We start from the raw sequence: 21581 nt of genomic DNA on the forward strand, positions 1-21581 counted from the left end.
TGTGCTTCCGCTCTTTCACTCCCTCTTTCTGTTCTCTTCACCCTCTCTTTTGCTCAAGGTCATCTGCCATCTGCTTGGAAATCAGCCAACATCACCGCTTTGCACAAAAAAGGTGCAAAAACAGATCCCAGCAACTACAGACCAATCAGCCTTCTCCCAATTATCAGCAAAGTCATGGAATCCATCATTGCTTCAGATATGAAATCTTTCCTCTTCTCCAATGGCTTGATCTCTGATCATCAATTTGGTTTCAGACCTGGTCACTCTACTCTGGACATGCTGCTTCTGCTTTCTCAACAATGGATGGAGGTCCTCAACGCCAAACAGGAAATTAGAGCTGTCTCCCTTGACATTTCACGTGCCTTCGATACGGTCTGGCACCCTGCTCTGCTCACCAAACTCTCCTCCTTTGGTATCCATGGAAATCTCCACGCATGGCTGGCGGACTTCCTCTCTGGTCGTAGTCAACGTGTGGCCCTGAATGGGTTTCTCTCATCTCCTCTTCCTGTTCAGGCTGGAGTTCCCCAAGGTAGTGTTCTGGGCCCTGTGCTTTTCCTGGTCTTCATCAATGATCTCTCTGACTCTCTTGAAAATCCTCTCTATCTCTTTGCTGACGACTCTACTCTCTGCCGCTCCATTCCTCTTCCCTCAGATCGGCAGTCTGCAGCCTCCTCACTCTCTGAAGACCTGGACAAAATCACAGACTGGTCAAACATGTGGAACATGTCTTTCAATCCTGACAAATCTCACACTCTTACTATGTCTCTCCGAAAAGACCGACTGGAAAACCCTCCCATCCACTTTCTGAATAATCCTCTCCAAGAAGTTCTGTCACTCAGGCTTTTGGGTCTCACTATTTGCCATGATCTTTCCTGGGAAAACCACATTTCTGGTGTTTGTTTTTGTCTGGCCTCCAAATCTGGCCTCCAAAGCCAGTCGCCGACTGGGCATCCTCCGTCGTGCGAAGTCCTTCCTAGGCACACCTGAGCTCCTCACCACATACAAGGCTTTCATCCGCAGCTCAATGGAATACTGTTCTCCCCTATGGGCTGGTGCTCCTGCCTCATACCTGGCTCGGCTTCACGCTGTTGAATCCAAAGCTTTCAGAATCATTGGAATCTCCCGCGATGAAGCTATCTCTGAGGGCCTTTCACTCACTCACCGCAGGCAGGTAGGTGGTCTTTCCATCTTCTACCGACTCCTCTCTGGCCTTGCCCCCCCAGCCCTCTCTGGGCTCTGTCCCCCAAATATTCCTGCAGGTCGCACAAGATCTGCCTGCAACCCTCTTATGGTTAAACTGCCAAAATCTCGGCTCTCTGCTCACCTTCACTCTTTCATTCCTCTTTTCTCCCGCCTCTGGAACAAACTCCCACACTCACTTCAATCACACTCCTCCCTCCAGGTCTTCAAAACAGCTGTTCACCACCATCTCTTATCTTCCCCCATCCAAAACCTTGATCTTTTCTACCCCCACTAATTCACCCCAGATCCACCTTGTTTGAAATTCCAACTTCTTTCCTGGAAGTCTTGGCAGTGTCCATATGTTTTATACCTCTCCCACCCCCCCCCCTTCCCATGCCTCCCCCCCAAAGCCCTCTCCCTCCCACAGTTCTCTCGATGTCTCCATGTCTCCATGTCTCTCGGTCCCTGCTCTCAAATGTTGTGTTTGTGTCCTTCCCCCTCTCTCCCCATCTTGTCTACCGCTCCCGATGTTATTTGTTTTGTGTGTCTGTTTGTCTTTCTGTGTGATTAATGTTCGCTCTTTCACGAGCCTCGATCTTGTATACAAAAAAAAACAAAAAAAACAAACAAACAAACAAACAAAAAAAACTCTAAAGCGACCGAATGCAAAGAGGAAGAAGAAGAAGACGTACAGAGGAATAACAGGTTTTATTAATTATTTTCACAAGCCAAAGCAAAGAGAGCAGTTGGTTATATACAGAAAATGGAAGGAGCAGGCACACAGTGAAATCTTTAGCTTACCTATACAAGCTTAATTAATAAACCCCAGGACAACGTTAAAGACAGACGGACGATCACACTTACACGGGGAAATGCAGGCAGGAATGAATGGCTTGGAGATGGGTGGCTTTTAGAGGCAAGGAAGGTTCAGCGGGTACTGGGCACGGTCGGGCCAGAAGGCACCGCCGTCAATAAGCCAAGCTTTGGTCCCAAACTGCGCGGGCGAAGTTCCTTTCTCTGTACTGCTGCCTCGTACGCTCCTTGCGTTGCCCCGGTCCGCTTTTCCTGCAGCGCGGCACGTCTCACGGCGGAAGGTCACACCTGCTCGTCTCCAGCGCATCTCCTGGACCCATCTCCGTCAAAGCTCATCTCCTTTGGGAGCGTCCCGCGGCGGGTTATATAGGCCCCGCCCTTCACCCTTTGCGAACCTCCCCCAAATGTTCTCTCTCCGCCCTCTCAAGCCAAACCCCTCGTTCTGGGTTGGATGAGCGGGGCCGACTTACTCCTCCCCTCTGTGACGAGGTGGAGACCCGCCTTTCTTCTTCGGCGTTACCTCGTGCGTAATGGAGTCAAATGCAGCAAAGTGGACGGCAGATGGAAATGCAGCAAAGTGCCTAAAGAGGCAATTGCAGCAAAGTGGCGAACCTGGCACTTGGAAGCTGCCATGGGGCGTCGGAGGGCCTACTCTTATTTAATTCGGTGCAATGAAGAGTCAAACTAGTGGGAAACACATCCTTAGCCTACACAGAGAATAAGGGACTAACTATTTAAAAGGATATATCGTGTCCTGTGTGTAGGTTTATGGAATTAACTAAGAGGACGAGCTGCGACCATTCTTTACATTACGAGGGTCAGTTACACACAACAAAACCATACTTTTCACATTCGTTACGCTTTCTCAAAATTGTTACACTTCTCAAATTCGTTACACTTCTCATATCCGTTACACTGCACCCTCCTTCCTTCAGGTCCGTGCTCGGGCCTATAAAACTTTAACTTAGTGTGACACGTAGGTGTAATTCCCTCTACAATTAACCTGACCCTGAGTGTGACAATTTTTAAAACACAAATAAATATGTCCCCCTGCTGCATTGCACCCTGCCTAACAGATTTGCGCCCACAGGATAACCGAATTACGGAATTGTTTTCAAGCTATACATTTATGGTGGGGAGCATTATTTACAGTGATGTTCTTTCTTATTTACAACGCAACCCAGGACCTGTGTTTTTTTTTTCTTTTCTTTTTAGGGAAACAAAGAAAAGGAAATTCCTGTTGGGAGGGAGGAGACAGCACGCATTGCATCGATGCACCAGTACCAATAACACCAAAGCACCCAAAAGCACCCAAAAGCACCAACCAGTGCACAGTCATTACTGTTTGTAATAAATACACAAAAAAAACAACTGGTGGTGGTCTTCTTCTTCTCTGCTGGGCCGATGTTCTTCCCGATGTCTTCTTGCTTCATGCGGCCTACTTGGAAATATAAAAAGCACAAACCGTGTCCATTTTTATTTAGGGCCACAGGGGCCAACTAAGGGTGGTCCACCTGTTTGGCATAGGTGCCACCTTACCGAGGTCCGCAAGCAAGATTCCCTGGCCACTATGGCCGGTCTCAAACAGAGGTGCCCTGCCCCAGAACCTGGGGTCCATCAAGTGGTACTCGGCTGCAGAACAGCGGTCCATAAAGTGGTACATCAATGCAATGCATGCTGGTTGAGAGGGTCCTGGCACACAAGACGACCTCCGCACGCTCCCCTCAACACCCAGTGGCGCACAGTCCTCAGGTGGGAGACAAAAGGGGGGGAAAGACAGATGAGCGAGGGGTAAGGTCACAAGGGTACACATCAAACAAGGCAATGCAAGGCGAAGTGCGTATGGAGAGCGAAGTGAGAAAGCTCGTCCCTACCGAGGGGTAAGGTCACAAGGGTACACATCAAACAAGGCAATGCAAGGCGAAGTGTACTATCCTTTCAACTGTGCACATTGCATGTTGTCCTACAGAGCAAACATTAAGCCAGCTTCACTATCTGCAATCATATGGACATAAAATATTGCCTTTAAAAACGAGAACGGCACTCGGTATGTGGAGCGCATACCTCCGCCAGGCTGAACAGTTTATGTTTTGTATCCCACCGATAGGTCGGATCTGGATTCGGAACTAAACCAAAATCGAATCTGCTTGTTCTTGTCACCTAACCAACTCATCCACCTAGTTTTGGCAAATGTCGTCCACACTTTTTTTGAAATATCATGCTATGTATCGTTTTTGGCCATATGACTCAATGGTGACTTACTTTAAAAATCCATTTCCGTATTCGGATCCGGATCTTCACCAAAATCGAATCGTATCGTCCTTGTCACACACCCAACCCGTCCAATAAGTTTCGTCCAAATCCGTCCGCACCTTTTTGAGATATCGTGCAATATATCATTTTTTGTTCAATCTCTCAATGGTGAAGAATCACTTAAAAAATTCTCGGATCTGGATCCAGATTCGAATCTTCACCAAAATTGAATCAATTTTGATTTTGATCCTGACAATTTCATCCTGACAAATCTCACACTCTTACGATGTCTCTCCGAAAAGACCGACTGGACAACCCTCCCATCCACTTTCTGAATAATCCTCTCCAAGAACTTCTGTCACTCAAGCTTTTGGGTCTCACTATCTGCCATGATCTTTCCTGGGAAAACCACATTTCAAATCTGGCCTCCAAAGCCAGTCGCCGACTGGGCATCCTCCATCGTGCGAAGTCCTTCCTCGGCAAACCTGAGCTCCTCACTACATACAAGGCTTTCGTCCGCAGCTCAATGGAATACTGCTCTCCCCTCTGGGCTGGTGCTCCTGCCTCACACCTAGCTCGTCTTCACGCTGTTGAAACCAAAGCGTTCAGATCATTGGAATCTCCCGCGATGAAGCTAACTCCAAGGGCCTCTCACTCACTCACCGCAGGCAGGTTGGTGGTCTTTCCGTCTTCTACCGACTCCTCTCTGGCCTTACCCCCCCAGCTCTCTCTGGGCTCTGTCCCGCAAATATTCCTACAGGTCGCACAAGATCTGCCAGCAACCCTCTTATGGTGAAACTGCCAAAATCAAGACTCTCTGCTCACCTTCACTCCTTCATTCCTCTTTTCTCCCACCTCTGGAACAAACTCCCTCACTCTCTTCAATCCCCCTCCACCCTCCAGGTCTTTAAAACAGCTGTTCACCACCATCTCTTATCTTCCCCCATCCAAAACCTTGATCTTTTCTACCCCCGCTAATTTCACCCCAATTCCACTTTTTTGAAATATAAATTTCTGTCCTGGAAGTCCTTGGTGTCCTTGTGTTTTTTGTGGTACTCAAGGTACAGAAGAAGATTTGAATGAGCCAACAGTGCCTAAATTGATTGTTGAACCCATTCAAAATGATTTGCCCCCTGTAAGCGATGGGTCAAAGCTTTTCCAGTCCATGGACAGCAAGGGCATCTATAAGATGTGCCTTAAATTATTGTTACATGGGAACCCTTCGTTTAATGGGGTTACCCGATGGAAAGGATTGTTACCCGGAGGACCCCCCTCCGAACCTATCTGGGAAGCCATGTATAGTGAGCCCATATCAAAAAGAACAGGTGATCTCCAGTGGCGTTTGGCCCACTGGATTGTTCCCTCCAACACGTTTATAAGACATTTTTCTCCTGTATCTGTTTGTTGTCCCTTTTGTACAGTCAATGAAGACTTGTTTCATGCATTCATAGACTGTGTACGATTATTTCCTTTGTTTCATTGGTTGAATTATATTGCACACAAAATGCATATGACTTTTTCTTTGAGAAATTTCATCTTTTGTTTTGCTCCTAAACAAGATCCTGCATCTAAACTGTTTAGTTTACTAATAGCAACTGCAAAACTTGCTGTTTATTTAACAAGAAAAGATAAACTATCTGACAAACCGACAGAGCACTGCAATATCATGGTGTCTTTTAATACATTGGTCTCAGCAAGATTGAAACTTGAGTTTACCTTTTCCAACGAGGCCGGAAATCTTCAAAACTTTATTGATACTTGGTGTGTCGGTGGTTTTTGTGAGGTTGAAGAAAACGAATTGAAAATACTGTTATGAGATGCTGATTATGTTTCTTTTATTTGATGATCATTGGGTGGTTCTTCGTTTTGTTGGCATTATTGATTTGATTGTAAAACATGTGTATTTTTACTTTTTGTATTTTTGTAATAAAAGGACGCAAAAGTCAAAAAGTCTCTCTTTTTCTCTTTTTTTTTTTTCTCTCTCTCTCTCTCTCTCTCTCTCTCTCTCTCTCTCTCTCTCTCTGTCTCTGTCTCTGTCTCTGTCTCTGTCTCTCTCTCTCTGTCTCTGTCTCTCTCTCTCTCTCTCTCTCTCTCTCTCTCTCTCTCTCTCTCTCTCTCTCCATGGTGGCTGTGCATGTTGAGCTGTGAGTTCTCTGTCGTGTTGGTTGGTTTTCCTATCCCCCATTTCGCTCCCTTGTGTCCTTGTTTATGCTTGTAAAGTTTCCCCTGTGTGTCCTTTCATTGTTGAGACAAGAGAGAGGGAGAGAGCGCACACGGTAGGTGGTGTTCGGTTGCCTCTTTTCGAACCTCCGGGTTTGAGGCCTGGCCTTCATTTTGCCGTGTTTTTCCTAGTCCAGGCAGCGGTGTTTCGCTGCTCTAAACGGTTCTTGGACCTAGTCCATTAGTTTTTGGTTTTTACCTCCACTTGCCGGTGTTGCTTGTGGTTGGTATCTTTTTTTTTTGATTTCTCACCCTTTATTTATTTAATTTACATTCGCTATGGCAAACGATTGTTTGAGGAATAGCATGTACGAGTCGCTCACTCGCAAGCATGGGCTGGTGTGCGACCCTCCGAGTGAGGTAAAGATGGAGCAAGTGCTTCTAGCAATTGGAAAAAGCGTCGGCTCACATAATATCCGTGCAGCCTCTCGAATGAACAAGAAAGTTGTTGTGTTTGTATCGGAGGTGCACATGGTGAACTCCGTTGTGGAGCAAGGCCTTCTCATAGAACCCGACATATTTCTAGTGGTTTCCCCATTAGATACACCTGCGGTGAGGGTCAATGTGTCTAATGCCCCTCCCTTTGTTAAAGGTGAGGACTTGTGTGCTCAATTGAGCAAGTTCGGTACGATCGTATCAAAAGTGACAATGGTGCCGATACACTCGGCAAGGGGTGAATTTCGACACGTGATGACTTTTAAAAGGGTCGTTTACATGATATTGCCCAAAAATGTGCAAAAGCTCAATGTAGTTTTGCATGCAAAGATTAATGGCCATACTTATAGAATGTATGCCTCCACGGACGTCATGGCGTGCTATGGGTGTGGAGCTTACGGACACGTAAAGAGTTCCTGTCCCGGTTTGGTGAGACCATTAGAAAATCGAGACCAGGTGATTGCAGATTCTCCTCCCTCCCCACCTAATGGGGCGGATGATATGGTAGACTCCTCCCCACGACCTAATTGTGATCGGGAAACAGTTGACTCCTCCCCCTCACCTACTGAGATACGTGGAATGGTAGACCCCTCCCCACAACCAATGGGTGAACAGGAAACAGTAGACCACTCCTCCCTACCTGCTGGTGTGACAAACGTGGTTGATCCCTCTCCTACTGTACAGGACTGTACGGATGACAATATGGAAGGGTTCGTAAAAAAGGACATAAACGTTCATGTCCCGTCGTGAAGGATGCAAGCACAGTGCAAAGTAAGGTACTTGTTGTGTCAAACGTGTCGCCGAGCTTGCAAGATGGAGCTTGTGTAGAGAATCCCTGTGTGGGATTGCAAACTGAACCGGCACCGGGTTTAAATCTAAGCAATTCGTTTGCACCACTTGCCGAACTGTTTGAGGGTTCTGAGTGTGATATAGACATCGAGAATCCTCGCGCATCTCAGGAGGACACAAGTGGGGATATTGATAACCCTGATGTCTTACATGACATTAATATAATGGTCACAGAGGCGCAGGGATGGCCAGGTGTAATGATAAAACAGATAAGTTGGACAGCCCCTCAGAGGAAACCTGTAAGCCTACACGTTTCGAACAAAATAAAAGGGATGATAAGAAGGAAGCTGCATATGACGATGAGCAGCTAAACATGAATGAAAACGATATCCATGTTTCTGATCCTGGGGAGATTTGTGCCTCAGAAATAAGTTTGCATCAGGAAGAGAATGACAAAGATGATGCATTTGATTTTGATGAACCCTACTCTACCTCGTCAGGTAGTGGGTTTTGTGCCCAAGAGGATGGGGATGGGGACACTGTAGTTACAGAAGATGAAGTTAAAAAATTCCTTGATGAATCCTTCAGGAAAAGGAATGTCAGAATTCAGGATTATTTCCCAAACCTACATGCTTTTCTAAAAACTACTAGAAACATGATTCGTGAACCCCAGCAAGTTGGGATATCAGAACCTCAATTTCAGCGGTTGAGAAAGTGTGCCACTAAGGCAGGAAAAGAACTCCAAGAGGAGGAAAATTAATAAAGAATAAATGAAGGTAACGTCTCTCAACATAAACGGAGGCCGCAGCTGTATGCGGCGTCTGGAGGTGTTACAACTATTTGAGAAAGAAAAGATTGATATTTTCATGTTACAAGAGACACACATTAACGAATCTTGTGAAGACGAGTGGCGCAGAATGTTTAAAGGGTGCCATGTTTTCTCCAGTGCGGTTGAAGAAGCTAAAGCGGGGGTGGCAATAATCTTGCATCCTCGCCTTCAACCATCCGAGATTCCAAAGGTGGGCGGTCCGCTTCGAAAGTCCGCTTATCCGCTTATCCGCTGCAGCGGACTAACGTTTTCGAAGCGGATAAGCGAATCGGAACAACCCCCGGAAACCGAAGCGGATAAGCGTAAGCGGACTACCGAAAAATTAAAGCGCATCGCGATTCGCCAAATCAGCTGTTAGCCTGAGCCGTTACTCTAGAATTGTGAATATTTATTTAAGTGAATAATAAGTGAAAACTGAATATTTTATTGGACGCTAGAGCGGCAATAACGTCAAGATGGAGAGATTTCTGACTCTCCAGCCCAGCGGCAGTGCCAGGGACAGGCACACGAGCGACGCAAACCAGCAGTCCCAGCACAGCGACATCCACAACCCGGCGGTCAACATGATGGGGGACGTGGAGGACAGTCAGGAGATCTGCGCCCTGACCCCTCAGCTCGCGCGCAGCGAGAGCAGGATGTCGCTGGACTCAATTGAGTCGGCTGAGATCAACGTGACAATGGACACAGACAATTCCAGCCTCAGCCAGAAGTGGAGGCACATCGCCCCCTTCTTCAAGGTCGTGGACAGCAAGGCCACGTGCACCAAGTGCTCAAAGACACTCAAAGCCCAGCCCGGATCAAGTTCAAACTTGAAGGTGCACTACCAGAGGTACCACGATGCCCAGCACAACGACCTCAAGGCGGCCCTCGACGGCGGCAGCAGACGCGGCCGCCACGAGTCCTTCCAGGACATGGCCGGCGCCAGGAGGCAGGCCAGCATCGAGGAGACCTTCAAGGAGAAGTTCAGCCAGAAGAAGTGTCTCGACCTTTACTATAGGTAGGTAATTTTATATTTTAATTAAACTCATTTTCATTTGTCATCTTAAAGTAAGAATATATTAATAACTTCGGAATAAATCGGTCCGTTCTATTCCGATTTTATCGGAATTTATCGGATTCAATCGGAGGCACGTTAATAATTATAAATTCAATGTTAAAGTTTTTTTGACTGTTCAAAAATATCTTTCAACAATTTATATGTCTCATATAAATAATTTATATGAGACATATAAATTGTTAAGAGTTTTCATTCATTATATCAATTTATAATAAATTGATATAATATATAATTCAGGTCCTTCATTGGCTGCATGAAGCCCGCCTCGGAGACAGACAACGAGCACAACAGGGCCCTGTGGGCGTACGCCTGCCCACAGTTCAAGGTCCCCTCCCGGCGGAAGCTCACTCGGGACATCAGGGCGATGGGGGACCAGGCCAAGGCCGACCTGACGGACCTCCTCGCCAAACAGGAGTTCGTCGCCACCACGGCCGACAGCTGGTCGGCAAACAACAGGGCCTTCCTGGGGATGACGGTGACCTGGCTGGAGAGGGTCACCTTCGAGAGGCAGTCCGCCATCCTCGGGATCAAGGAGGTCACCGTCAGCCAGACGGGCCAGTACCTGACAGAGGCGATCTCCAAGCTGCACGATGACTTCGGCATCAAAAGAAAGGTGTGTAAACTCTGTAGTTTTAGAATTTAAAATTGTTTACAAAATTTATTTTCAATAGATTACAATTAACAATAAAAGTATGCGTTTTTTATGACAGTGTTTAAATATAATAGTCAAGATTAATTAGATTATTCAGGCAACTTAAAATGAATTGTTTTAGCAAAATATAATGTGTATTAAGTGACGTATTACAGTAATACGTCACCTAATACACATTATATTTTGCTAAAACAATTCATTTTAAGTTTTAAAACTTTTAATATTAACTGTAAGTGAAAAATGAAAATAAACTTTGTTTTAAAACAGTATTTTGCTTTTCAGGTTGTCAGCACCACCACTGACAACGGCGCCAACTACATCAGCACCTTGAATCACTACGGGGCCCTCGGGCGCGATGACGAGCAGCTACACGTGGTGGAGGTGGACCCAGAGGTGGTGCAGACCAACACCATCCTCGTGGTGGACGCCCTGGAGGAGGTGGACCAGCAGGAAGAGGTGGTGCACGTCCCCAAGCATCGCCGCTGTGCGGCACACACAGTGAACCTGCTGGCCTCCAGGGACGTCGAGAAGGTGCCCGGCTGGAGCGCCCAGCCCAGGCCGGCCTTCACCAAGCCGGCCGCCAAGGCCCAGGGCCTGTGGAACGCCCAGAACAGGAAGACAGTGACCGCCAATGACATTAAGACGGCCCTGGGCAAGAAGCTTGTGACCCCCGGCGTCACCAGGTGGAACTCTAGCCACGACGCCTACAAGTGCCTGCTGACCGAGGTGCTTGACATGGACAAGAGGAACAACCTGAACCAGATCTGTCAGCGGCAGCACCCCCACCCCCTGCCGCACATCACGGAGGACGACGTGCAGATCTGGTCGGAGTACGTCAAGGTGACCGCCCCCCTCGCCGCCTGCCTAGACGTACTCCAGGGCGAGGAGAAGGCCTACATGGGGTGCCTTCTCCCCCACCTCCAGGTGCTCAAGGACTCCCTGGAGGCGCTGTCCATCGACGGCAGCATCGTCCACGCCCAGAACCTGGTGGCCAGCCTCCTCCAGCAGCCGTCCTGCGCCAGGAAGGGAACAAAGGGCTTTGACGGCAGGTTAGTTCTTATATTATTATTATATTTTATCGCAACGAGTTGAAAATTAATAAGTGCTTCTTTCTTCTTATATTATATTATTATTAAATGATTAAAAAATCCTTGCCGGTCTAATGATTCATTTGAAATGAATTAAAATCAGTTGAATGACATTTAATTTTTCAATTTACAAATCTGAAATTATTTGACATTTGTTTTATAACTTTTCTTTTACTTCAGGTTCAGCCACCTCTTCGTGGACATGGACCTTTTGATGGCCACGGCGCTGCACCCCCAGCACAAGCTCGCCACGGTCAGGGCCATCTGCAGGAGGCAGAACAACGACGCCATCTGCGACCTGGTGAGGGACAAGCTCATCAGGGACCTGCTCGCCCTCGTCCTGCCTGACGAGCACCTGGACCCTGCCCCCCAGCAGGGACCCCAGCCTGGCTCGAGCAGTACGGACTACCTGTTCGCCATGGAGGAGGGGCAGCAGGAGGAGAACCTCGAGGAGAAGATCAGGGAAGAGGTCAACAACTGGTCGAGGAAGCCGCTGAGGGGGAACCCGGGGCTCTCGCCCAATCTCTTCCCGCTCGAGTTCCGTGATGCTTGGGTAACTCTATTTCTCAGGCATAACACGCCGCTCCCGAGCTCTGCCTCGGTCGAGCGCGTGTTCAGCTACGGGTCGGACATCCTCAGGCCTAAGAGGTCGGCCCTGGCTGCACCGAACTTCGAGGCCCTCGTCTTCATGAAGGGCAACCTCCAAATCCTCAAGAAGGCCCACGAGGTGGAGGAGGAAGACGAGGACTAGTCAACAGACTGCTAGTCTGTTGACTAGTAGACTCTCTTGTCAAAGAAAGGACGGGCAAATTGATTTTTCCTTTATGTAACTTGCATATATTAAAATTATATTTAAATTAACTGTAGAGTAGAGTAGAGTCGAGTGGAAAACTTTATTTCAATAAATTTTGAATAAATTTTATTTAAATAAAAATGTATATTTTTGATCTTAAAAGCTTTGTTTGTCTTTGTAGTAGTTAGAAATGGCTATGTAGGCTTAAAAAGCATTAAATTCCCTTTAGAATCGTCAAAAATCGCTTTAAAAACGTCGAAGCGCTTTTAAAAAATCGAATCGAAGCGGATAAGCGGATAACCGGTAAGCGGACTAAGATTTTCGGCCGCTGAAGCGGATAAGCGAATCGGACTACACGGGCTGGCGGAGCGGATAAGCGGTAAGCGGACTTAAAATTTTCCGAATCGCGCCCACCTTTACGAGATTCACTATAGAGAGATTTGTAAGGGTTTCTTGATGGTGGTGGATTTTATTAGCAGCAATCAAAAGGTTAGCATTATTAATGTGTATTGCCCCAGTGACAGCGCTGAAAGGGCTCTATTTCTTACAAAATTAGCGGATTGTTTAAGCACTGTTGATTTGACTTGTTTAATTTGTATGGGGGGAGACTATAATTGCACACTCAACCCTCGACTGGACAGGAACACTCCTGAGCCACATCCACCCAGTGCAAAGTCCTTGGCACAACTTGTGAAAAAATACAAACTTAGAGATGTATGGCGATTACAAAATCCAAACACCCGTCAATATACATGGGTGTGCTGTGCAAAAAACCAGTTAACCATGGGTCGACTGGACAGATTGTACGTGAACCAAGGAATGGTGAATCTGGTTAAGAGAACATGTATAACTCCATCTGGCTTTTCTGATCACCATATGATTGCAATGGATTGTATGTTACCTGGTCATTGCTGTAAGAGTGCACACTGGAATTTCAATGTGAAATTGTTACAAGATGAACATTTTAAAAATGCCTTCAGACTGGTATGGGAAGGATTAGAAAATAAAAAGTGTTCCTATGTCAATATGCGACAGTGGTGGGACTGTACCAAGTCACAAATTCGGATTTTCTGCCAACAATATTGCTCGTATGCCACTAGTAATACGTCTGGGTTGATAAGTGCTCTAAAAGCAGATGTACTTAAATATGAACAAGAAGCTGGAACATCTTGGGGAAGTGACCAATATCAGCAGCTGATAGAAAAAAAGACCCTGCTGGCCGAACTGGTCAAAGAGCGTGCGGTAGGAGCAATGATTCACCTGCGGATGAGCATAATACACCTCGAGACTCCAAACAAAGATTTCTTCAAAATGCAGAAGGCTGCCAACACTTCTCGGCAGATTCAGAGTCTACGCTCTCCCGACGGTGTTCTGACTCGCCAAAGTGACATTAAACATTCACTGCAAGAGTTTTACTCAAACTTGTTTACTCCAAGAACGGTGGATAAAACGATGGCAAATGAGATAATTGAACTTCTCCCATCTCTTTCTGAAGAGCAGCAACTCCAACTGGAATGTGACATTTCTCTGGAGGAGCTCACAACAGCAGTGAAACAACTCGAAGACGGCAAGGCCCCCGGAATTGACAGACTTCCTACTGAATTTTACAAAGTTTTTTGGAATGTTCTGGGTCCTGCTTTAATTGAGATTTTTCACGAGAGCCTAAATCAGGGGGAATTGCCCTTGAGCTGCAGAAGAGCTGTCTTATGTCTTCTTCCCAAGAAAGGGGATTTGCAGCAGATTACAAACTGGCGGCCTGTGTCATTGTTAAATACTGATTATAAGATTGTGTCAAAAATGCTTGCAATGTGTCTTAAAAAGGTCATCTCGTTCTTAGTTGGGAATGACCAAACGTATTGCATACCTGAACGATCCATGTATGACAGTATTTTCTTGGTTCGAGACTTGATTACTATCGGTCAAACTGCGTCGCATGCTTTTGGGTTATTACTCCTTGATCAGGAGAAAGCTTTTGACAGTGTGGATCACTCTTTTCTGTTTGCAGTTCTTACGAAAGCAGGATTTGGAGAAAAATTCATTTCTTGCATAAAACTTTTATACAACAATGTATCATGCCTGCTAAAAGTAAATAATAGTCTGTGTCGTCCTTTTGCCCTTTCAGCGTGGCATCCGTCAGGGCTGTCCACTATCAGGCATGTTGTACACACTGTCCATCGAACCCTTACTGGCTCTCCTTCGTACCACCTTATCTGGTTTGTCCTTGTCAAACAATTCCAAAATTGTTACGTCAGCATATGCAGACGACCTGTGTGTTGTGGTTAAAAACCAGGAAGATGTTTTTGAGCTATCCCGGTGTTTTGCCAAATTTGAACTTGCTTCATCAGCAAGAGTAAATTGGAACAAAAGTGTAGCTCTTTCTCTGTACCCAGATACCCTATCTGGGTCACAGGCTTCACATATGGTTCCCCCAACTCTTCCAGGAGGAATGTTATGGAAAACGGATGGGTTTAAATACTTAGGCATCCATTTGGGAACTGCAAGCTATATGAAGAAAAACTGGGATGGTTTCTTAGATAACATTAAGCAGAAACTATCAAAGTGGAAAGGGATGCTCCATATCTTGTCACTTAAGGCACGGGTAACGATAATAAACAACCTGGTGCTTCCAATCGTATGGCATAAGATCATAGCACTCCAGCCTCCTCAAGCTCTGATCACCAACATTCAGAAGGGTCTAGTTGACTTCTTCTGGGGAGGCCACCACTGGCTTCAGCCAGATGTGTTGTGTAGACCACCTAATTCAGGTGGTCAAAACCTGGTGCACATCCCTAGTCGAATAATGGCTTTTCGGCTAATGACAATAAAACGTCTGCTGTACAGCGAGGTTGTGCCCTGGCGTCCTCTCACGAATACGTTGCTCAGGCAAGTAGGTGGAATGGACTATGACCGGGAACTTTTCCTTATGGACTTGAAGCAGGTCGACAGAGCTCGGCTCCCTGCATTTCATCGGTCTCTCCTGAACGCCTGGCAAGCTCTAGGAGTGCAGCGGTTGGAGATCTCTTATGATCCCAGGAGGTTTGTGCATGAGCCATTGTTCCAAAACTCACTATTCGCTGAAGTATCTACCAGCCGAGCTTTTATGGAACATTTTACGAACAATGGGATTAATAAAGTGCGAGATCTTATGGAGCTATCCTTAAAGCAATGGTTGTCTGCCAGCACTGTTTCTGGAAAAATTGGCTTGCGTTCAATTAGAATAGTGAGCAGGGTCATAAAGATTGTATCCCAGACTTTTTTTAGATTTAAACATTGGGTGGAATGGGGTAAATGAAGAAGTAGACTTTCGTTTAACCTTCCCTGAACTCTCAGTCACTGCCCAGGAACAACATGGTGTGTTTTCCTCTCACAGCGAAGAATCCGGTGTGTTCCACATCATGGGAAAAAGGGCAATGTATAGAATTTGTCTAGAGGTGTACTTACCGGGCTGTGCAGCACCCTTAAGGAACAAGTGGAAAGAGTCTTTACCTGCAGGAGCATTTCTCACTCCAAATTGGGATGAAATGTACAGGAGTCCTACTGTTGGACGTACAGGAGACCTAAATTGGAGACTGGTCCATCACGCCCTGGCCACACAGGTGTTAGTTCAGAAGTTTAACCCTGCTGTGTCTAATCTATGTCCCTTTTGTGGTAATGTTGAACACTTGTATCATGCGTTTATTGAGTGCAAGAGATTGTCATCTCTGTTTCTGTATCTGAGCCGAATCTTTTGTAAATTCAAAATTGTTTTTTCTGTTACAATCTTTGTTTATGGACTTGCATGTAATACTAGGAAAAACTCTGTGATTTTTCTTTTGAATTTTTTGCTTGGAATTGCTAAGCTTGCAACTTATAAAACCAGAAAAGCCAGATTAGGTAGTGGAAAAAATGAAAATGCACTTTTTTGTTTCATCGGGATGGTGTCAGCACGTATAAAGCTCAAACATGCTTATCATGTAAACATGGGGAACCTTCTTGTGTTTGAAGAGTTATGGGGCATGGGGGGTGTTTTGTGCAAATGCATTGGAAATGAGGTTGTGATTTGTATGTAAAGTGGAGTTGGAATACTTTGGTTTTATACTTTCATAATAAAAGGACACAAAAGTCAAAGTCTCTCTCTCTCTCTCTCTCTCTCTCTCTCTCTCTCTCTCTCTCTGTCTGTCTCTCTGTCTGTCTGTTTCTCTGTTTCTCTCTCTCTCTCTCCTCTCTCTCCTCTCTCCTCTCTCCTCTCTCCTCTCTCCTCTCTCCTCTCTCCTCTCTCTCCTCTCTCCTCTCTCTCACTCTTTTGCGGCCCTGACTTCGTAAAGGCGGGGGTACACCATCCTGGATGTGGGAGATCTCTGGGTTTCTCCTGGGAGATCGATCGGCTGTTTTCGTGCCGCGGGCTTGTTCAAGAGAACTGTCTGGGGCGATATAATAATAACAACAACAACAACAACAACAACAACAAGCATGGGAATATGCTTTGCTGCTGCTTTTGTCAAATGACCTGACGGTCGTTCCTAGCACAAGAATGTGTTTGGAATGATTCATATCCAAGTCCAATTATGCATTCGCAACTCCTGAAAACAAATGCACAATAAATCACATTTTTGCTTGTGTCCCGTGGAATTTTGGGCAACATGGTCCAAAAGGTCTCTAGTCTCCACAATCTTCCTCTTCAGTCCTTTCAAATCATTTTGCATAACACTCCAGTGTGTTTAATTAAAGGGAAGGTAAATTACTTTCCAATTGGGAAGAGGGGTCAGGGTGGGGGTGAAGGTGGGAACAGTTGAAGTCTTCACAATTGAAGGCAAATGTTTACAATCCTTGCAGCACTTTCTCCAACAATTTAAATGAAACTTTGCATCAGCATATTTCTCCGAATGAGATGCTGTGCGTCCAGCATGATTCACCATTTAAAATACGAAAATGTAAAACACCCACCAAGCACAGATATCGGGGACGCCTCTTCGTGGTGGTTGTACCCCCTAAACGGAAGTCTGGGGCCAAATCTTCTGCATTCTTCCCTTCTGCTCGGATTTGTCATGGCACGATGGACCATTCCCCTCTTGTCTTTCTCTTTCTCTCTCCCTCCCTCACTCTCTCTCTCTCTCTCTCTCTCTCTCTCTCTCTCTCTCTCTCTCTCTCTCTCTCTCTCTCTCTCTCTAACTCTGTCATGGTCCTGCATTTGTGAAGGTGGGGGTACCCCATCTTGGATGTGGGGGATCTCTGGGTCGCTTCTGTGAGGTCGATTGGCTGTCTCCGTGCCACGGGCTTGTTCAAGAGAACTGTCCGGGGCTATACAACAACAACAACAACAACAACAAAAACAACACCCAGCAAGCAATATACACAAGGTAGGACACGTGAAAATGAGGAAATGTTTATTTGTAACCACTTGGGTGAATATAAGTATGAAAACAAAAACAAAACAAAGCAGACAAAACTCATGTACTGAGCTTACAAAGGGTCAGAATCCAATAGTCGGAAGGTCATGCCAGTTCTTCTAGAGCCCTTATCATCATGCTGCCGGGTATCGTGCATGTAGATGTAGAGAAGCGAAGAACTAGAGCAACATGCCGGACAGCCAGGCTGGTACGGTATGGGAAGTCTCATCGTGCAAAAGCTTCCTCAATGTGCAAAAATTATGCAACTCTGAGCTTTCCAACTGGGAATCGGGTTTTTTTCCGATGCAGTGGAAGTAGCATTTTCAGTTCCATGATCATAATGATTCCCTTATGGCTATGATATTTGCAAAACCCTAACCCCACCTCACCCTTCCCCAACTGCAATGCCAAGAAATTCTATTTGTAAGCATGCAGGCAAGCAGAGAGCTTGAGGGGGGAGCAGGAATACCCCGTTGCAAGTCATTAGCATCATTGCTTGGAGAGATGGAAAGGGTGCGGTGGAGAGAGGGTAAAGGGTGTAGCTAGGGTGAGGAAATCAATTCATCCCATCAACCTGTGGGTGAAACACATCAAGTATTTCTCACATTTCCCCATTTACCATGACTCGCAGCACATCATCTTCAAAACACACATATTTTTACAATTGTGCATATACCTTGTTGATGCAAGAAAGTGTGTCCAACCAGTTTTGACTAATCCAGGGTCAGAAAAATGGTTTGAATGAACTGATTGATCCACTTTCCCATTTACACCACAAAGCCATCTATACTATAAGAGAGCCGTTTGTCTGCTTATATCTGTGTGTGTCTATGTGTCGCTATTTTATCAGAGATGGCTGAACGGATCTTTGTCAAATTTCAGAGGTTCATCAATGAGTGCCGGGGATTGCTGTAAGCTAAAAAAGAAAATAATTACATTTTGAAAAACAATTCTTTTTTGTATATACCTGTATTTTTTTTTCTTTTCAAAAATCGCTTAATAGTGCCTGAACCTTTGTAGCTATACGTCAGGTAATATTAAATTATTATAAAATAGTGTGTGTGTGTGTAATCTCATATTAAATATAATTTTTTTCTTATTGGGTAGGTGAGTGTTTTAGGCACCAACAAAATACGAAAAAAACTAGAGCAAGGCGACTGTGTCGCCAATATGCCTCCACGTAGTCCCTGCCTGTGATAATGGGTAGATGCCCTCGTTGACTGTCCAATAAAGAAACAAGTTTGATTAAAATCCCTTCAGCGGTTTGGATAGCAAACAAGCAGTGTCGTTTTTGGATAGCGAACAAGCAATGTCGTTTTTGCATAGTGAACAAACAAAGTCGTTTTTGGATAGCAAACAAGCAATGTCGTTTTTGGATAGCGAACAAGCAATGTCGTTTTTGGATAGTGAACAAACAAAGTCGTTTTTGGATAGCAAACAAGCAGTGTCGTTTTTCGATAGCGAACAAGCAATGCCGTTTTTCGATAGCGAACAAGCAATGCCGTTTTTGGATAGCAAACAAGCAGTGTCGTTTTTGGATAGCGAACAAGCAATGTCGTTTTTCGATAGCAAACAAGCAATGTCGTTTTTCGATAGCGAACAAACAATGCCGTTTTTGGATAGCGAACAAACAAAGTCGTTTTTGGATAGCGAACAAGCAATGTCGTTTTTGGATAGTGAACAAACAAAGTCGTTTTTGGATAGCAAACAAACAATGTCGTTTTTGGATAGCAAACAAGCAATGTCGTTTTTCGATAGCGAACAAGCAATGCCGTTTTTGGATAGCAAACAAGCAAAGCCGTTTTTGGATAGTGAACAAACAAAGTCGTTTTTCGATAGCAAACAAGCAATGTCGTTTTTGGATAGTGAACAAACAAAGTCGTTTTTGGATAGCAAACAAACAATGTCGTTTTTGGATAGCAAACAAGCAATGCCGTTTTTCGATAGCAAACAAGCAATGCCGTTTTTGGATAGTGAACAAACAAAGTCGTTGTTGGATAGCGAACAAGCAATGCCGTTTTTCGATAGCGAACAAACAAAGTCGTTTTTGGATAGTGAACAAACAAAGTCGTTTTTGGATAGCAAACAAGCAATGTCGTTTTTGGATAGCGAACAAACAATGCCGTTTTTGGATAGCAAACAAGCAATGTCGTTTTTGGATAGCGAACAAACAAAGTCGTTTTTGGATAGCAAACAAGCAAAGCCGTTTTTGGATAGTGAACAAACAAAGTCGTTTTTGGATAGCGAACAAACAAAGTCGTTTTTGGATAGCGAACAAACAAAGTCGTTTTTGGATAGCAAACAAGCAAAGCCGTTTTTGGATAGTGAACAAACAAAGTCGTTTTTGGATAGTGAACAAACAAAGTCGTTTTTGGATAGCAAACAAGCAAAGCCGTTTTTGGATAGCAAACAAGCAATGTCGTTTTTGGATAGCGAACAAACAAAGTTGTTTTTGGATAGCGAACAAGCAATGCCGTTTTTGGATAGCAAACAAGCAATGTCGTTTTTGGATAGCGAACAAACAAAGTCGTTTTTGGATAGCAAACAAGCAAAGCCGTTTTTGGATAGCGAACAAACAATGCCGTTTTTGGATAGCAAACAAGCAATGCCGTTTTTGGATAGCAAACAAACAATGTCGTTTTTGGATAGCGAACAAACAAAGTCGTTTTTGGATAGCAAACAAGCAAAGCCGTTTTTGGATAGCAAACAAGCAATGTCGTTTTTGGATAGCGAACAAACAAAGTCGTTTTTGGATAGCAAACAAGCAAAGTCGTTTTTGGATAGCAAACAAGCAAAGCCGTTTTTGGATAGCGAACAAACAAAGTCGTTTTTGGATAGCAAACAAGCAAAGCCGTTTTTGGATAGCAAACAAGCAATGTCGTTTTTGGATAGCGAACAAACAAAGTCGTTTTTGGATAGCGAACAAGCAATGCCGTTTTTGGATAGCAAACAAGCAATGTCGTTTTTGGATAGCGAACAAGCAATGTCGTTTTTGGATAGCAAACAAGCAATGTCGTTTTTGGATAGCAAACAAGCAATGTCGTTTTTGGATAGCGAACAAACAAAGTCGTTTTTGGATAGCAAACAAGCAATGCCGTTTTTGGATAGTGAACAAACAAAGTCGTTTTTGGATAGCAAACAAGCAAAGCCGTTTTTGGATAGCAAACAAGCAATGTCGTTTTTGGATAGCGAACAAACAAAGTCGTTTTTGGATAGCGAACAAGCAATGCCGTTTTTGGATAGCAAACAAGCAATGTCGTTTTTGGATAGCGAACAAACAAAGCCGTTTTTGGATAGCAAACAAACAAAGTCGTTTGTGGATAGCAAACAAGCAATGTCGTTTTTGGATAGCGAACAAACAAAGTCGTTTTTGGATAGCAAACAAGCAAAGCCGTTTTTGGATAGTGAACAAACAAAGTCGTTTTTGGATAGCAAACAAGCAAAGCCGTTTTTGGATAGCAAACAAGCAATGTCGTTTTTGGATAGCGAACAAACAAAGTCGTTTTTGGATAGCAAACAAGCAAAGCCGTTTTTGGATAGTGAACAAACAAAGTCGTTTTTGGATAGCAAACAAGCAAAGCCGTTTTTGGATAGCAAACAAGCAATGTCGTTTTTGGATAGCGAACAAACAAAGTCGTTTTTGGATAGCGAACAAGCAATGCCGTTTTTGGATAGCAAACAAGCAATGTCGTTTTTGGATAGCGAACAAACAAAGCCGTTTTTGGATAGCAAACAAACAAAGTCGTTTGTGGATAGCAAACAAGCAATGTCGTTTTTGGATAGCGAACAAACAAAGTCGTTTTTGGATAGCAAACAAGCAAAGCCGTTTTTGGATAGTGAACAAACAAAGTCGTTTTTGGATAGCAAACAAGCAAAGCCGTTTTTGGATGGCAAACAAGCAATGTCGTTTTTGGATAGCGAACAAACAAAGTCGTTTTTGGATAGCGAACAAGCAATGCCGTTTTTGGATAGCAAACAAGCAATGTCGTTTTTGGATAGCGAACAAGCAATGCCGTTTTTGGATAGCAAACAAGCAAAGCCGTTTTTGGATAGTGAACAAACAAAGTAGTTTTTGGATAGCGAACAAACAAAGCCGTTTTTGGA

The 21581-nt window shown here is 44.8% G+C and overlaps 2 protein-coding genes across 2 annotated transcripts in view; both read left to right on the plus strand.

Moving 5' to 3' along the window:
- LOC144891502 (tyrosine-protein phosphatase non-receptor type 22-like) overlaps positions 1-3355 on the plus strand; it is a 28665-nt gene extending 25310 nt beyond the window's left edge. The window contains exon 9 of the mRNA XM_078775123.1: positions 3211-3355. Within this exon, the coding sequence (XP_078631249.1) occupies positions 3211-3285 (75 nt within the window). The 3' untranslated portion in view covers positions 3286-3355. The remainder of the gene's footprint in view (positions 1-3210) is intronic.
- A 7252-nt stretch (positions 3356-10607) lies between these two features.
- LOC137434776 (uncharacterized) lies at positions 10608-12196 on the plus strand. The gene is made up of 2 exons (XM_078775124.1): positions 10608-11279; positions 11499-12196. The coding sequence occupies exons 1-2, from the start codon at positions 10966-10968 to the stop codon at positions 12067-12069; spliced, it is 885 nt and encodes a 294-aa protein (XP_078631250.1). The 5' UTR covers positions 10608-10965; the 3' UTR covers positions 12070-12196.
- The last annotated feature ends 9385 nt before the right edge of the window (positions 12197-21581 follow it).

Source organism: Myxine glutinosa, chromosome 4 (assembly GCF_964187855.1).
Source record: "Myxine glutinosa chromosome 4, kmMyxGlut1.1, whole genome shotgun sequence".
In the NCBI taxonomy this organism is placed as follows: Eukaryota; Metazoa; Chordata; class Myxini; order Myxiniformes; family Myxinidae; genus Myxine; species Myxine glutinosa.